Source organism: Crinia signifera, chromosome 1 (assembly GCF_055691185.1).
Source record: "Crinia signifera chromosome 1, ASM5569118v1, whole genome shotgun sequence".
NCBI lineage: Eukaryota > Metazoa > Chordata > Amphibia > Anura > Myobatrachidae > Crinia > Crinia signifera.
Window position 1 is genome coordinate 371,398,418 of NC_139217.1, and position 14,020 is coordinate 371,412,437.

At 41.2% G+C, this 14,020-nt stretch overlaps 1 protein-coding gene across 3 annotated transcripts; it reads left to right on the forward strand.

Moving 5' to 3' along the window:
* The first annotated feature begins 409 nt into the window (after positions 1-409).
* DENR (density regulated re-initiation and release factor) lies at positions 410-12,703 on the forward strand. Of its 3 annotated transcripts, none has more exons than XM_083150988.1 (8): positions 410-583; positions 2,293-2,410; positions 3,679-3,698; positions 6,025-6,109; positions 9,417-9,500; positions 10,209-10,325; positions 10,419-10,558; positions 12,444-12,703. In XM_083150988.1, the coding sequence occupies exons 2-8, from the start codon at positions 2,302-2,304 to the stop codon at positions 12,486-12,488; spliced, it is 600 nt and encodes a 199-aa protein (XP_083007114.1). In that variant the 5' UTR covers positions 410-583; positions 2,293-2,301; the 3' UTR covers positions 12,489-12,703. The 3 variants fall into 3 exon arrangements, with proteins under 3 accessions (XP_083007114.1, XP_083007134.1, XP_083007123.1); XM_083151008.1 differs by lacking the exon at positions 410-583 and adding an exon at positions 723-855; XM_083150997.1 differs by lacking the exon at positions 410-583 and adding an exon at positions 764-920.
* The last annotated feature ends 1,317 nt before the right edge of the window (positions 12,704-14,020 follow it).

Below are 14,020 nucleotides of genomic sequence, written 5' to 3' on the forward strand. Positions count from 1 at the left end.
AGCCCCGCGAGGGGACGCGGTCTCATAAGAAAAACGGGAGCCCAGATATTACATAAGTACCAAAAATTCTCATATGAAAAATCAGAATGGAAATAATAAATCTCAAAACTTGGAAAACAACTTGCTAGTTCCACCTCTGAACTGTACTATACTTGACTACCTGACCCTCTCCATGCTGGAGAAAATGCTCTGTTTCTGAACTTCCCTGGTAATGTATGATTGCCATCACCTGTGGGGAGCTAGGTAAAGGTGTTTCACCACAGGTGCTGGCAATCATACATTACCAGGGAAGTCCAGGAACAGAGCATTTTCTCCCACATGGAGAGGGTCAGGTAGGCAAGTATATGATAAAGATTTCATCTCAGAAAGAAAGGTGTAGCAAGATGGCGCATGTGACATGCCGGAAATAGGATCACAGATCGGTGACAGCTCCTATTGGGCGACGGAAGTACTGCTAGCGCAGCAGCAGCCGGGAGAAGCAACGTTGGGCGATTTCCACGCGTCGGGGACGGAGCAGTACTCTCCTGCATGTGACCGGGATACCAGCAGCGGCTGAGAGAGCACAGTGGCGCCGGCTGCCTGGGTAATGGAGGGCGGGTGCTGTGTAGAGTGGAGCCCGGTGCTAGCGGGGCGGGGGTGTGAGGAAGGTGTGTACTGGGTCTGGTGGTGACAGTGGCGCCGGCGTATGACTCATACAGAACTGACATTAGCCCCACGCAGCAGACGGAACCGGCTAATGTGCTCACTACGGAAAAAGGACTCGAATAAGGCCGGACTAGTCCCTGCTGTCACACACTCGTTGCCCAGGACGCTGCTGCTGGCAGGATAATAGGCTCTCCTCCCCCTGCCTTGCAAGTTAGCCACACTGCATTTACTGTAGCCTAATTAGGCTTACAAAGTACACAATCAGACTCTTTTAGGTACACTTGTCAGCCATGCTTCATAGCTCTGATCACCACTGAGTGAAACAATTCTGTTGTGTATCGTATTGAAAAACTAACAATATAATTGTAGGGGCTGGCCGCATGTTTTCACCCTATAAACATAGTTTCTTATTGCGTAAATATGAAATGAATTCTGGGAGTAGGGATCAAGTCTTTCTGTAGAATCGGATGCTCGGATAAGAGCTCATGCCTGCTAAGAGGAAAAATGAAGTGATCCAGTATTGTGCCTTTCTTTGCTGTGTGCTGTTATTTGGCATCAGAAGTGCAAGATAATCGGGAGGGATCTTTTGGATTCCGCTCCATAGAGAGATCCTGAAAATGAATAGGTTACGATCTCTAATGTCATGAAAAGCCTTATCTTTTGGGTGTGTGCTTTCCTGAGTATAATACAACTGGCATTTAAGCAGTCCCCATAGAGCCTGTGTGGACTTTCTATGCAATCAATAACCAAAGGTCAACAGTAGATCTCTCCATTACGTGCTGTGGTACCCTTTCAATACATCCTCCCACAATTATTAGTTTCTGTGCTTCCAGCATTAGGCTATGCCTACACATTGCGTTTTAGCAGGATGCAGTCGAACAAGACAACAGGATGCAGTTTATTGTGACCACACGTTGCGTTTAAGCAGAATGCAGCAGGCTTGTCCATATATCCTCTTGAGTAAGCATCCTGCTTAGCAACTCCTGTTTGACTGCATCCTGCTAAAACACAATGTGTACAGGCAGCCATAGATTTAAATGTGCAGGCTCCATCCTGCCAAACAGGTCCCTTTAAAAGGGACCTGTCAAAATGTAATGTGCAGATGCAGCCTTAATGGTTAGATGCCACTCTTTTGGGCATCCATTTAAAGTGACCGGGTGTTATTCAGTTCTTTTAGGTCCCCAGCCCCAAGGCTGCACTTAATTGTGGGTTTCTGAGCAGAAATCCGAGCAAAATAGGCCATTGGGCTGTACAGTATTACTGGCACACATGGCACTCAGCACGTGAGATGCTGCTTTAAGCAACTTATCCTGGGCATTTTTGGGGTAAAAAATGTGGCTGCCAGGACTTGCTGGTTGCACGAACAATTGAAAAGCTCCTGTCACTTTAGACTGGAGCTAAGGGTGGCCAAAACAACTGAATTGCCCCACAAAAAACTGAAATACTGCAATGCGAATTATTGTATTAATCTGAACATTTCAGTAGGCAGGGAGATGGTTCATTTGTAATTTTTCTGATTCAAAGAAATTAAGTTTTTATTCCAATTGTTACTATTATTAAAACAAGTAATGTGAAAAAAACATAAATTTTTGTTTTCCTGATTGCATGTGCGTTGTGTTAATCTAGATTTTAAATTCATTTCTTTAGGTCTCGGAGATGGCTAGTACAGCAACTGAGACTTCAGAGCCAATACCAGATTGCAAAGCAGAAGTAAGAATCCCCAGGGTGGATGCTGATTATCCACTAAAAGTCCTTTACTGTGGAGGTAGATCAAAACTTTTGTATTACAATATTGCAAAAAATGCATATAATTGTTTTGATTTTATTTTGTATTTGAATAACTGAGGTAATTGAAGTTTTAGTACGCACTTTAATGTATAAAACCATCAATATCCAAGTGTTGAACATAATGGTGTGCTGTTCCATTCCAAATTGTTTTATTTGAATTTACGGGCAGATTCAGTTAAGCAGGCCATACACACAGATATATCTGTACAATCTGTCTGGTGTGAACAAAAACCTGGAAATATATGGGAGAAAATGACAATCAAAAGTTTTCTCCCAAGATTTTCTGACCAGATATCGCATGCGATCCACTGAGCTCTCAATTTGGCTGATCAGCCAGATCATTTTAGTGTGTGTCCAGTATAACGGAAATAGAGCATGTTGTATAATAAGGACTAATGTTTTAAACTTTGTAATTCTGTATTTTTAAAATGCTTCTTGCAGCCTTACCTGCAGTGATGACTGTCTAGCACAGTGGTTCCCAAATTTTTTTAAATCACGGCGCTCTAGAGCATCAGAATTCTTTCCACGGCACCCTCTAGGCCAAAAGTTTATTATTCAGATTTTATTGTTAAAATGAAGTAAATAGTTGTATATATCATTCATAGGTTTAATTATGGGTGAGGGACAGGATCAGCTTCTGTTTGTCCACAGATTTTACTATTGGCAGCCGCCAGCAATGGTTTTTCCTTTTACATTGACCGTAAATAATTTGAATTGTTCCTGGAACACCAATCCAAGGCAAGTGTCCTGAGGCACCCCAGGGAGCCACGGCACACAGTTTGGGAACCACTGGTCGAGCACTATTCTGAAGTATTCATTGCATGTGTGATATATGGTAATTTTCTAATTGGTGTCCACACTACTAACTCCTTTCCCACACTTTTTGTTGTCCTTGTCCAACTGAATTCTTCTTTGCTTTGAATAAATAACTACTTTCTAGAAGTTTTAGTAAATCTTCCTCAATTTAAGTTAACTATTTCAACCAATCAGATTTTTGCTATAATTTTCTTTGTAGTAAATAAATTACAGCTATAATCTAGTTGATGTGGGTAATGCCTTTTTACTTTGCTGTTACATAATCTTTAGTAAGTGCATTTTATGGCCTCTTATTTGAATCTTTCTGTCTTTAAAAAAATAATAATAATTGCCGATCATATTTAGTTTAGTCATATTTATGCTTTTTTTTTGTTATAGTTATGATAAATCTGCATATTTATTTCTGTATATATTTTTTCCTCTTCACAGTGTGTTCATTGCCAACAGAGGTAAGATTGTTTTGTTTTTCTTAATAAATACAACATTCAGCAGTAGGTGTGAACTTTCTTCATTTATTCTTTAATTTAATGAGGCTTATTGCAACCTCTCTGGTTTCTAAACTAGCTACTAAGTATCCTGAAGAAATACATAATTTGTATTTATACAATACTACAGTTCTACTGTGCAGCACAGTCTATTTGTACTGTGTTGGAACGAGAGCCAGTCTGTCTTAACCTTTTGCATTATATCCAGACTTGTAAAACCAAGGTTCTTTTATTCACTTGAGTTCATTTTGGCAGACTTACACAGTTCGGCAGTGAAATCCATGATTTCACTGGTCCAGTTTTACCCTTCTTTATCTATTATATAGGACCTTAATTTGGTGTTGAATGCCTTACAGCATGCTCCATTTGAGACCTTATAAGTGTAATAAAAATGTAAGCCCTTCCCCTGGAAGAATTTGATTATTTTTGGCTTTACTTTATTGGTTAGAAGGGTTTCAGACTTTGATGCTCTGTATTATAGGTCTAACTTTCTGATTTTCCATGGTGATCTGGCTGTCTTTTGGACTATGCCCTCTTTTCTGCCAAAATCTTTGGGAATTCATGTTAGGATGTTTTAATTCCATCTTTGAATAAATAGCAGTCTACAGAAGTGTAGGGCTGTGCAGAATTACAGTATGTTCGGTAAACCAGGGATACTAGCACGGTGTGTTATCGTGTGGTCCTCTGATATTTAGAAAATGGGTTTGCCAGCTTTTAAACCGTCCATTGCTAAAGATGTGTCCAAATACACCTAGGGGTAAATTTACTAATAACCCTTTCAAATTGCAAAGCCGTATTGGTCCTGGGATTACCATACTGGGTCTGACTCTGTTCTGGCGCTTTCACCTTCAACATTCAACCCAGGTAGCCTATTATACAGAGGGAGACCCGGGTTTAAACCTTCTTATAACCTAGGTCAAATTGCCGAGTTGTTTCACACCACACCTCAATCCTGGTCCATACATGTGAAAGGGGTATGAGATGGGAGTTCTGTTGAAGATAGGATCTTGCCCATAGCAAACAATCAGATAATATCTATTATTTTCTAGAAGGTTCTAAATAAGTAGAATCTGATTGCTATGCGCAACTTCCCATCTTCAATAGAACTCCCCTCTAAGTACGTTTACATCTATACCCTATTCCATGTGGAGTATCATATTCTTTCAATGTTGCCTCTAATTTGAATAGGGAACTAGGGATGCTGGGCTATGACTTGAACCACATGTTGATTAGTTTGAATCAAGGGAAAGCCAGGTTGGAAAGAAGGTGCTTTGAGCTACTGTCAGAGTGAATGTACTGGTAGAAACTGCTTTGGAATGTCCCCAAGTCATTTTAAGATTTTTTTTTTTTTGGGATATTATTAAGATATTTGAGCTTTTTCTCAGTTTATTGCTCATTGTCCATTGTTGCATTTATTTGACAATTAAAGACAACATTAAATATTCCTCCTGCTCCTCTCCCTCCATCCCTCCCTTTTGGTCTACAACAACTAGGTCGACGTGGGCCTAGGTTGACACAAACAAGGTCGACAGTCAAAAGGTAGACATGGGGTTTTCCACTGTTTTTTGAGCCAACGTGCCAACAGATGGTATAACATGCCCTACCATCCACTAGGGTATGGTGGGAGAATTAAATAGTGTGCCGAGCGCAGCAAGGGGACGCGGTGCACTCTAATCTGTGTCCATGTCGACATTCAGGTAAAAAAACAGTGAAAAACCCCATGTCGACCATTTGGCTGTCGACCTAATGGTGTCGACCCAATGCTTGTCGCTCTACTTGTTATAGACCAAATGATCCACGCCCGTATAATACTGCACGAACCATCCTAATTACTGGGCCCATTTAATCAGCAATATTTGCAGCTATAATGCAAAGCATTCCTGATACTAGTCTCCACAGCTACTGCCATATACAGATAGTGGTAGCGTGTTGTAGCCTATGGGCTGCACATCATGGGTGTAATTCTGGCAAGGTTTCCCAGGAATCCTCCACTGAAAACGTCTGCTGTGCATGGCAGAAGGAGGGAACCACACATGCACAGCAGCCCTTCTGCCACACTCGCCACATTGCAGGGATAGGCTCAGATGGCTTTTCAAATGTAATCATTAATAAATAAAAGAAATGATTTAACACCAGTTCAGATATTCTTTGGCCTTCCATGTTTATGTTAAAATCTAATATTGTGGACCAATCATTGGGAGGCTGTATGGATTGAGAGTTGTATTGTTGTTAGTATTTCTGTTCTACTGTATTTATGTGCAGATCACTTACAAGTATATTTCTTTTTCAGTACTGTGAATATATGCCCGATGTCACAAAGTGCAGACAGTGGCTAGAAAAGAATTTCCCCAAAGAATTTGCTAAACTTACATTAGGTAAGAACAAATTGCATTGTTGTGCTTCTCTCAATACCTTTTTCATATCAAAATCTGCTACCAGTGTATTTTAATTAAAGCTTATTGCAGTGCATTATTTGATGTATGTGGCAGACAGTAAACTGTAAGTCTATTTAATTTGTTCATAACTATTGTTTACTAAAGTTTGATGAGAAGCTATGAAAGCAGAATGCATCTTTTGTCTCCAATCAGCCCCCAACAGTATCGAGGCCAATTAATTTCTTACCTCAGAGGAGCGCATCTTCATGTTCCTTTTGGCCAGGTCATCCTGGGGGGGGAGAGAGGGAGAGTGCGCGACTGCGGGGACTGTGCTAGGGTGCTCGTGTGTTCAGGCACCCTGAGTGCTCCCGAGCGTCCCTGAACTCGACTGCAGTGGTGAATGCCCAGCAGCATCGCGGTGGTGGTTAGTGCCTGGCAGCATTGGTGGCAGTGGGGAGTGACCGGGGAGGGCGGGATGGGGCAGGTGAGTGGCAGAGGTGTGTATAGTATGTCGCTGCGCCCCAGTTCTGGAGGCACCACTGGCACACACCTACATACTGTATTGTGGTATGCCCGGAAACCTTCTTGGACAGCTTGCTGCAGCAGCGCAGCTGAGCCCGTAAAATTTCCGGCCATACTACTGAAGCGGTTATACAATTAGTTCATGAAAGCCAATTCAGCTTTCTTGCATGAAAGAACTTTGGTTAAAGTACTGCAGGATCACGGCTATATCCTGAATTTCGAGAAGGCTCACTGTTTTAGCGCCTTCACTTTCTGGTTGCCTTTCTTTAGTGCGTTTTCTTGCCCTAACCCAGACGATACAAAATGTGATCATGACTGTACTGTCACTGCCTTGTTGGTCAGTATTGTTGTGCATGAAATTGTTGAGTGAGATTGTCTACACCTTCGAGCGTTAAGTACACCAGGTAACCATCCTTGGTATTCCAGTGGGAAATTCTTCAGTTTCTCATTTTGTCTAAAAGCACTTCATTGGTGGCTGGTTTCTGAGCCTCACTTTTGCAACTACCACTGTCAATTTTTTCACTGGGACTATTCAAGTATGGCCACCAGCAGCAGGACTGATCAGGGATTTTTTTTTTTTCACGACCTCCACAGGCTTCAGAATAAATCCCTTTTTTGCCAACCGGGCAATGAAATCCCATTGGTCTGCACAGTTACAAAAACAAATCTATCTATCTATCGATTCCATGTGTTTTTTGCTTGAAAAAACACATAATATTTTGGGAGAAAAAAGGCTCTGGTACTTGTGTATTATCACGGCGCCCATCGAATCGCATACCATAAGGCATGCAATATTGCGCGATGTTCTACAATGTCATACAATTTTAAAATTGTATATGCCATACAATGCCATACAATGCGATGGGATGCGATTATAACTTGTATAAGCACCCTAATGGGTGCTTACAATGTTAAATGCACCCCCACGCCTCCCCCAGTATAAACGCGAACCCGAAGTGTGGCGAGCGCAGCAAGTCCGCGAGGGGCGGCGGTACACGTCCTCCGACCTTTTCATACCCCCACTATCCACGTCGGCGTGGAGTTGATTTTATAAAGTGCAGCGAGCCACCGAGCTCGAAGCGTGGCGAGGGGACGCGCATAAGCGTGGCGAGATATACGCGTCCCCTCGCGGGGCTCGCTGCGCTCTCGACACACTTTATAAAATCAACTCCACGCCGACGTGGATAGTGGGGTATGAAAAGGTCATAGGACGCGTACCGCGGGCTCGCTGCGCTTGCCACGCTTTGGGGTTCACGTTTATACTGGGGGGTGGCGTGGGGGTGCATTTAACATTGTAAGCACCCATTAGGGTGCTTATACAACTTTTCATCGCATAGGGGGCTAAAATCACATTGGGTGTATGGCATGCGATGAAAAATTGCGCAATCACATATCGGGGGCGCCGTGATAATACACAAGTACCAAGGCTCTAATTGAATTGCCAAATGCAAAAAAATTATGCAGAAAAGCCCAGGTTTTTTTTTTTTTTTTTGTGGTGCACAAAAATGATCAGGGCTAATTGATTACCCCACAAGACTTAGAAAATAGACCCCACAATCACTAACTCGGAAAATAACCCTTATGTGTTGCCTTTTGTAGTGTTACTGTAATCTAGGTTACAGTGTTGCTAGTTACAAATAGTTAAGCATTTAATATTGTCATACATTCCCAAAATATTAATGTGTAACTTGTTATAATACTTTATTGAAAAACTACAGTGTAAAATACATATAATTCAAGTAAGATACAGTATTTAAACAGTCACATATATGGAAGGAGCACAAAATTGCAGAGACAGAAAATAAAGAGGTGATGTACATTGACAAGAATTTTATGTACATAAGGTGCACTTTATAACTTTGACTAAAATGAGAAGAGGGGGTCGCACACTTTGGTTTTAAAGCATAAAACCCACATATACATCCAATCATAATAACGTTGAAACTTATAGTTATTTAAAAAGCAAAGGGAAGAATCAGTGCAAAGGAAATACGAACAGCAACCTAATTCAAAAAGGAGGACAAATACAGGATTGGGAATCATATAGAACTGGGAGATGATTTGTTCACTAACAGGCCTATACTTAGGACACGCAGGCATGTACTGAGGCTCGAGGAAACTAACTTCCGTACTAAACTAAGAGGATTCTTCAGCATTAGAGCAGTAAAATTCTGGAACTCATTGCCGGTGGGGGTTGTTACAGCAACTACTGTTAATGAATTTAAATCAAACTGGATGCATTTTTGGCCACTAAGGGAATCCTATAGATATGACTTACTCAAGTTAGTAGTTACAAGTCAGATAGGTTGAACTCGATGGACTCACGTCTTTTTTCAGCCTTAATTTCTATGTTACAATGTGTAGAAAGTATTTCTGGATTATACCACTAAGCCATATAGCTTGCGGAATAATGTGTAATATTAACCTTGCTACAAGTCTTTTTAATATTTGCAGAATATGAAGCTACTGTATCAACAGTAATTCATATTTATGTTTTAGATATCTGAGCTGGAACAGTGTAATTACTTAAATCCTCAAGTTAATAGAATAGAATCAGCTTTATTAGCCAGGTATACTTGCACAGCAATCCAAACCAAATTCCTAGTATACGCAACAGCCAGTTATGTACAGTTAAACAGTGACAGTACAGTTATACATAACACATACAGGTGTGTACGGTGCACAAGACAGGGGAGACACGGGGTAAAATGGCTGAATATTAAATGCTTTCTATTTGTTACCTTTTAATTTACCAATAACATGCATGTTTCTGTTGGTTTCACAGGGAATTTTCCCAAAGTAGAAACTATTGGCAGTGATGGGCCAATCACAGCTGGTGAAGAGGAGGAGAAGAAAAAACAGAAACGGGGTGCTGTTTTTTTTTCTAATGTGTTATTTATTTGTGTGACACTAGTTGTTTTTGTGAACCTGTTCTCATATCAATGTATAACCCCCAGTCACTAACTGTATTCATAACTGTTTCATATTTCAATGTTCCACATATAGGGGTGGATTTTATTAAGCTCGGTGAAGTGATAAAGTGTATGGTTTTTATCACCGGCCAATCAGCTCCTACCTGTAATTTTTTCAAACCAAGCCTGTAAATACAGTTAGGAGCTGATTGGCCGGTGTTAAAAACCAGACACTTTATCACTTCCCTGAGCTTAATAAATCTGCCCCACAGTATCCTAGATGTTGTAGAAGTGTAATGGTCTTAGAAGTGTAATGGTCTTGTTAAAACTGCATAAATCATCTAATGCCATAAGAAAAAAAAATACAATTGTATAATGTATATGTGCACATTTTTTTTAATTCAATCATTTTTATAGAAATTATGCTTGTAAACAGACATTAACAGTTTCTTATATAGCGCATACATATTCCGCAGCGCTTTATTTAGTACATACAAATCTGTATTAATGTACAATTACATATGTGCACTTTTTACATTGTCATTACAATCTTAGTAATGAGGTATGCCTTTACCTTCTGAGACTGAAGTAAATGCAGTATTTATTATGGGTTTTTTTGTGTTTTTTTTAAATGCAGTTTGATTCAGAGCTTTTTCATTTTGCAGGAGGAAGAGGTCAGATTAAGCAGAAGAAGAAGACTGTACCTCAGAAGGTTACAATAGCCAAAATCCCCAGAGCAAAGAAGAAATATGTGACGCGGGTATGTGGGCTAGCAACCTTTGGTAAGTATGAAAAAATGACAACGCTTTATTTCTTTGTTTTAGCCATGACTTTGGATTTGATACAGATGGTGTTTGCATTATGTTGTTTTGCAGAAATAGAGCTCAAGGAAGCACAAAGATTCTTTGCTCAGAAATTTTCCTGTGGTGCATCAGTGACTGGGGAGGATGAAATAATTATTCAGGGAGACTTCACAGATGATATTATCGATGTCATCCAGGAAAAGTGGCCAGAGGTAATTTGTGACTAAAAACTTAAAACCCTTTTATACTGTACGATGTGCACTAGTAGAGAGTGACCAGCTTGTCCCCTTAAACATAAAGGTGCCCACAAACTAGATAGATCTGTGATCTTAAGATTTCACTTGAACTCCCCGTCAGTTCTGGACAAAGATTTTGTGCGAAGAGTACATTTTGACATCTAAAGATTTCAGAAAAATGTAAACCCCTTCTTTGGTATACCCAGAAATGTTCTGGGCTGCCGGCCGGCCACGGGCTGTGTGTCTTCATCACTCCCCCACACACACGTCGCTCACCCTGTCAATCACACCCAAATCCCTAAGCGACCAAACACCTGAACGCACCAAATACCCACCTGCAGGAACTTGTCCGAATATCCGAACCCACCTGAACACCCAACTCCCAAATACCCGAAGACCTAAATCCCACAGAACTTTAGCTGCATCTTCTGATCTTCCCTGTAGCAGGTAAGAACTAAAGATCTGCAGTAGTGCGCATCTGATTGCGATTGCAAACAATTTGCGATAAAAATATACTAAGAATATCAGCCGAGCGCTTCAAAAAAATTGGTCAGTTGCAAAAAAACGTGAATAAAATATTAAAAGTAGAAGATCCAAGCAGGTTGTCAAAAATGAGGAGTGCTCAGTTATGCGCACGGCCAGCTGGTCCGACCACCTGCTCGGGTGTGATGCGCACGGGACCGCGCAGCGGACCCGACTGCATGTCAGAGAGAGGTGATTTGGTCCGATTTTAAAGGGCCGATTGGTCGCAATCGGACCAAATCGCCTCAGTGTATGGGCACCTTAAGACTGAGTCAGTAGCCCATTAATCTGAAGGAAGAAAGCTTGCAGCTGAAGAACTCTAAATCAAAAAAGTTTTCACTAATCCAAGTCGGTGCATTGCTCATTACAGTAAACTAGTCAGCTAACTGGGAGAGGTTGAAAAGAGGTTGTTAGAGAGGTTGATTTGGATGCACAAGCGGTATGTGGAAATTCAATTGATATGTTGAAATTGCCTAATATGATTGGGATGTGGCCCAGGGAGATGTTGAACATTCTTTGAACGATGGAAACCTTAGTAATAGATCAGTTTGTAGAGCTGTGAGTGTGCAGCGTGTGGAATGTAGGGGACAAAGCCCAGCTCCTTGTTTGCTTTCAGGATTGGGGGTGTAGAGCATTGGCTGAAAGTTACAGGATCGGCAATGTAGCCCAAACGTGTGTGTGTGTGTGTGTGTGTGTGTGTGTGTGTGTGTGTATATATATATATTAGCAAATCTATTTATATGCCAGACACACATTGATCTTATCAAGAAAGATGTATTAATAACCGTGTGTTGCAATTATGCCTCCTACTACAGTCAACATTTATTTTTATTTTTTCCTTCCAAACTTCCATGTAAAAAAAAAAAATAACGTGTAGAACAACAATTGCTACAAATCTGTTTGGCTAAACAGTGCAGCTAAGGGGGGGGGAAACAAAAACATCAAATAGCAAGATTTCAAAATAGGTTTATCTTCAGTTTATGGACATTACAACCAATCAGAGTGGCTTTAGTAATGTTTGCATTAATAAATAAATTAAAAGTTCTTAGCCAAACCGTTTTGGTTAAATAGTTAATATAATAGATTTCTGTGCGTACACATGTGGCAAGAACCCTAGACTGAGTGACTTGTGCTATTAATGTAAAACTATACTAACAAAGCAATATGTGATGTGTAGGTGGGTAACCCGCATGGGCCTCTTAACAGCATAGCCAAGCTATGTCCACTTGTTTGGACGTATTGGAAATAGACCAGGTCCTCCTGTGTGTGGCTATATTTAAGTTGTATTGTAGGACACTGTTTCAAATGTCGTCACTAAATGCTTCTTTCTGCTCAACAGGTCGATGACGACAGCATTGATGATCTCGGGGAGGTGAAAAAGTGACATAACATCGTGCCTGTAATGTTCTAGACTATATAGCCAAAGTGAGAGAGGATTATCAGAGCTTTGTGTGTCCTATGTCTTGTACCACCCTGGTCCATGGCATTTGCACATCTGTAAAATGCTATGTTTGTTTTTAAATACTAAACTTAAAAGTAACCAGTTCCCTCAAGCAAGTGCGTATGTGTTTAGAGTAATAAAAATGTTTTTGGTCATTACCTGCCTGTCCTCCTCTGTTATCTGTGGACAACATTATTTAAAAAAAAAAAACCCCAGAAGAATGTTACTTCGGTGATATCCTATTCTTCCATTGGGATCACATTGGGGTATGGTGGGTGAAGCATTGGTGTGGCCAACTTGAGTTGTAACAATTGTCTGTGCAATTCTACACTGCACTCCATCTCTACCAGGAGCACTGGATTATGTTTAGTAAAGTACTACAGAAAGGGAGAGAAGCTGGAAAAGCAGATGTCCTCCTAAAACAACAAACAAAACTTATAACAAAGGGGGTTATTTAGACCTAATGGCTATTGTGCCAATTTACAATCCTGCCAATTATCCACTGACTGCACATGCGTACGGATCATTGCGGCCATGCGGCATATACATCTAATTACAATTCAGAGTCGTCATTTGTGGGTGGACATCTGCTGTTTTCTGGGAGTGTGAGGAAAAACGCAGACGCTATAAGGTAGGGTTATGGAAGGATCAGACTTACATTTGCACAGACTATGGAAATCATTTGATGGTAACGGAATTGCGTATGGATGTGCAGATAATAGTAAATATTGATCCATTTGCAATTCTCTTGCAGATTTGCACCGGCAGGCTGTTTTTCTGTCTGGGCAGTGGATATGAAACCTGTATGAACAGACAAACAGGTGACAGTCTTGCAAAGAAGGTTAGCAAAAGCTCTGAGCCACGCTGCCCTGGAGGCACTCACTGATATGATAGAATATCTCCTGACATTTCAGGAACAAGAGGATTCGTTCCTCTGTGCGTCTGCCTAATGGTGGGAGTAATCCAGCTAGCAATGGCTTACAATGTTGTCAGCTAACACCTTTCCTGAGTATCCCAGACAATACTGAGATAATCCATCAGATTTTCCTAATTACGCCCAAGGAATAAAGAGAAATTATGTCTTTTGTAGACCTGACTGGCCAAAGCCAGAATCTCGGTCTCCTTATTAATGAGACCACTTTTGGCTGAAGTCAAGCCTCAGTTGAATCCTAATGGAAATTGAGAAAAGGAAACAAACAGGGGGTTATTCAGATTGGTTCAGTCCCCCGTGCTTTCGCATTTCTGTGCAGATGCAGGGTGTGACTGGGCACGGTGAACTACATGTTCTGTCCCGCTCACATCTAGCAGTTTAAGCGTGGCGCAGCGGCAGGGGGCACAGACCATAGGAACGTCCAGCGTTTCATGAGTGTTCCCATGAAAACGCTGGGCGTTCCTAGGAAAATCTTCCGATGGCTTGGGGGGGGGGGGGGGGGGGCACAGGCGGGCACTTGCAGATCAGAGACAACATTGAGGTA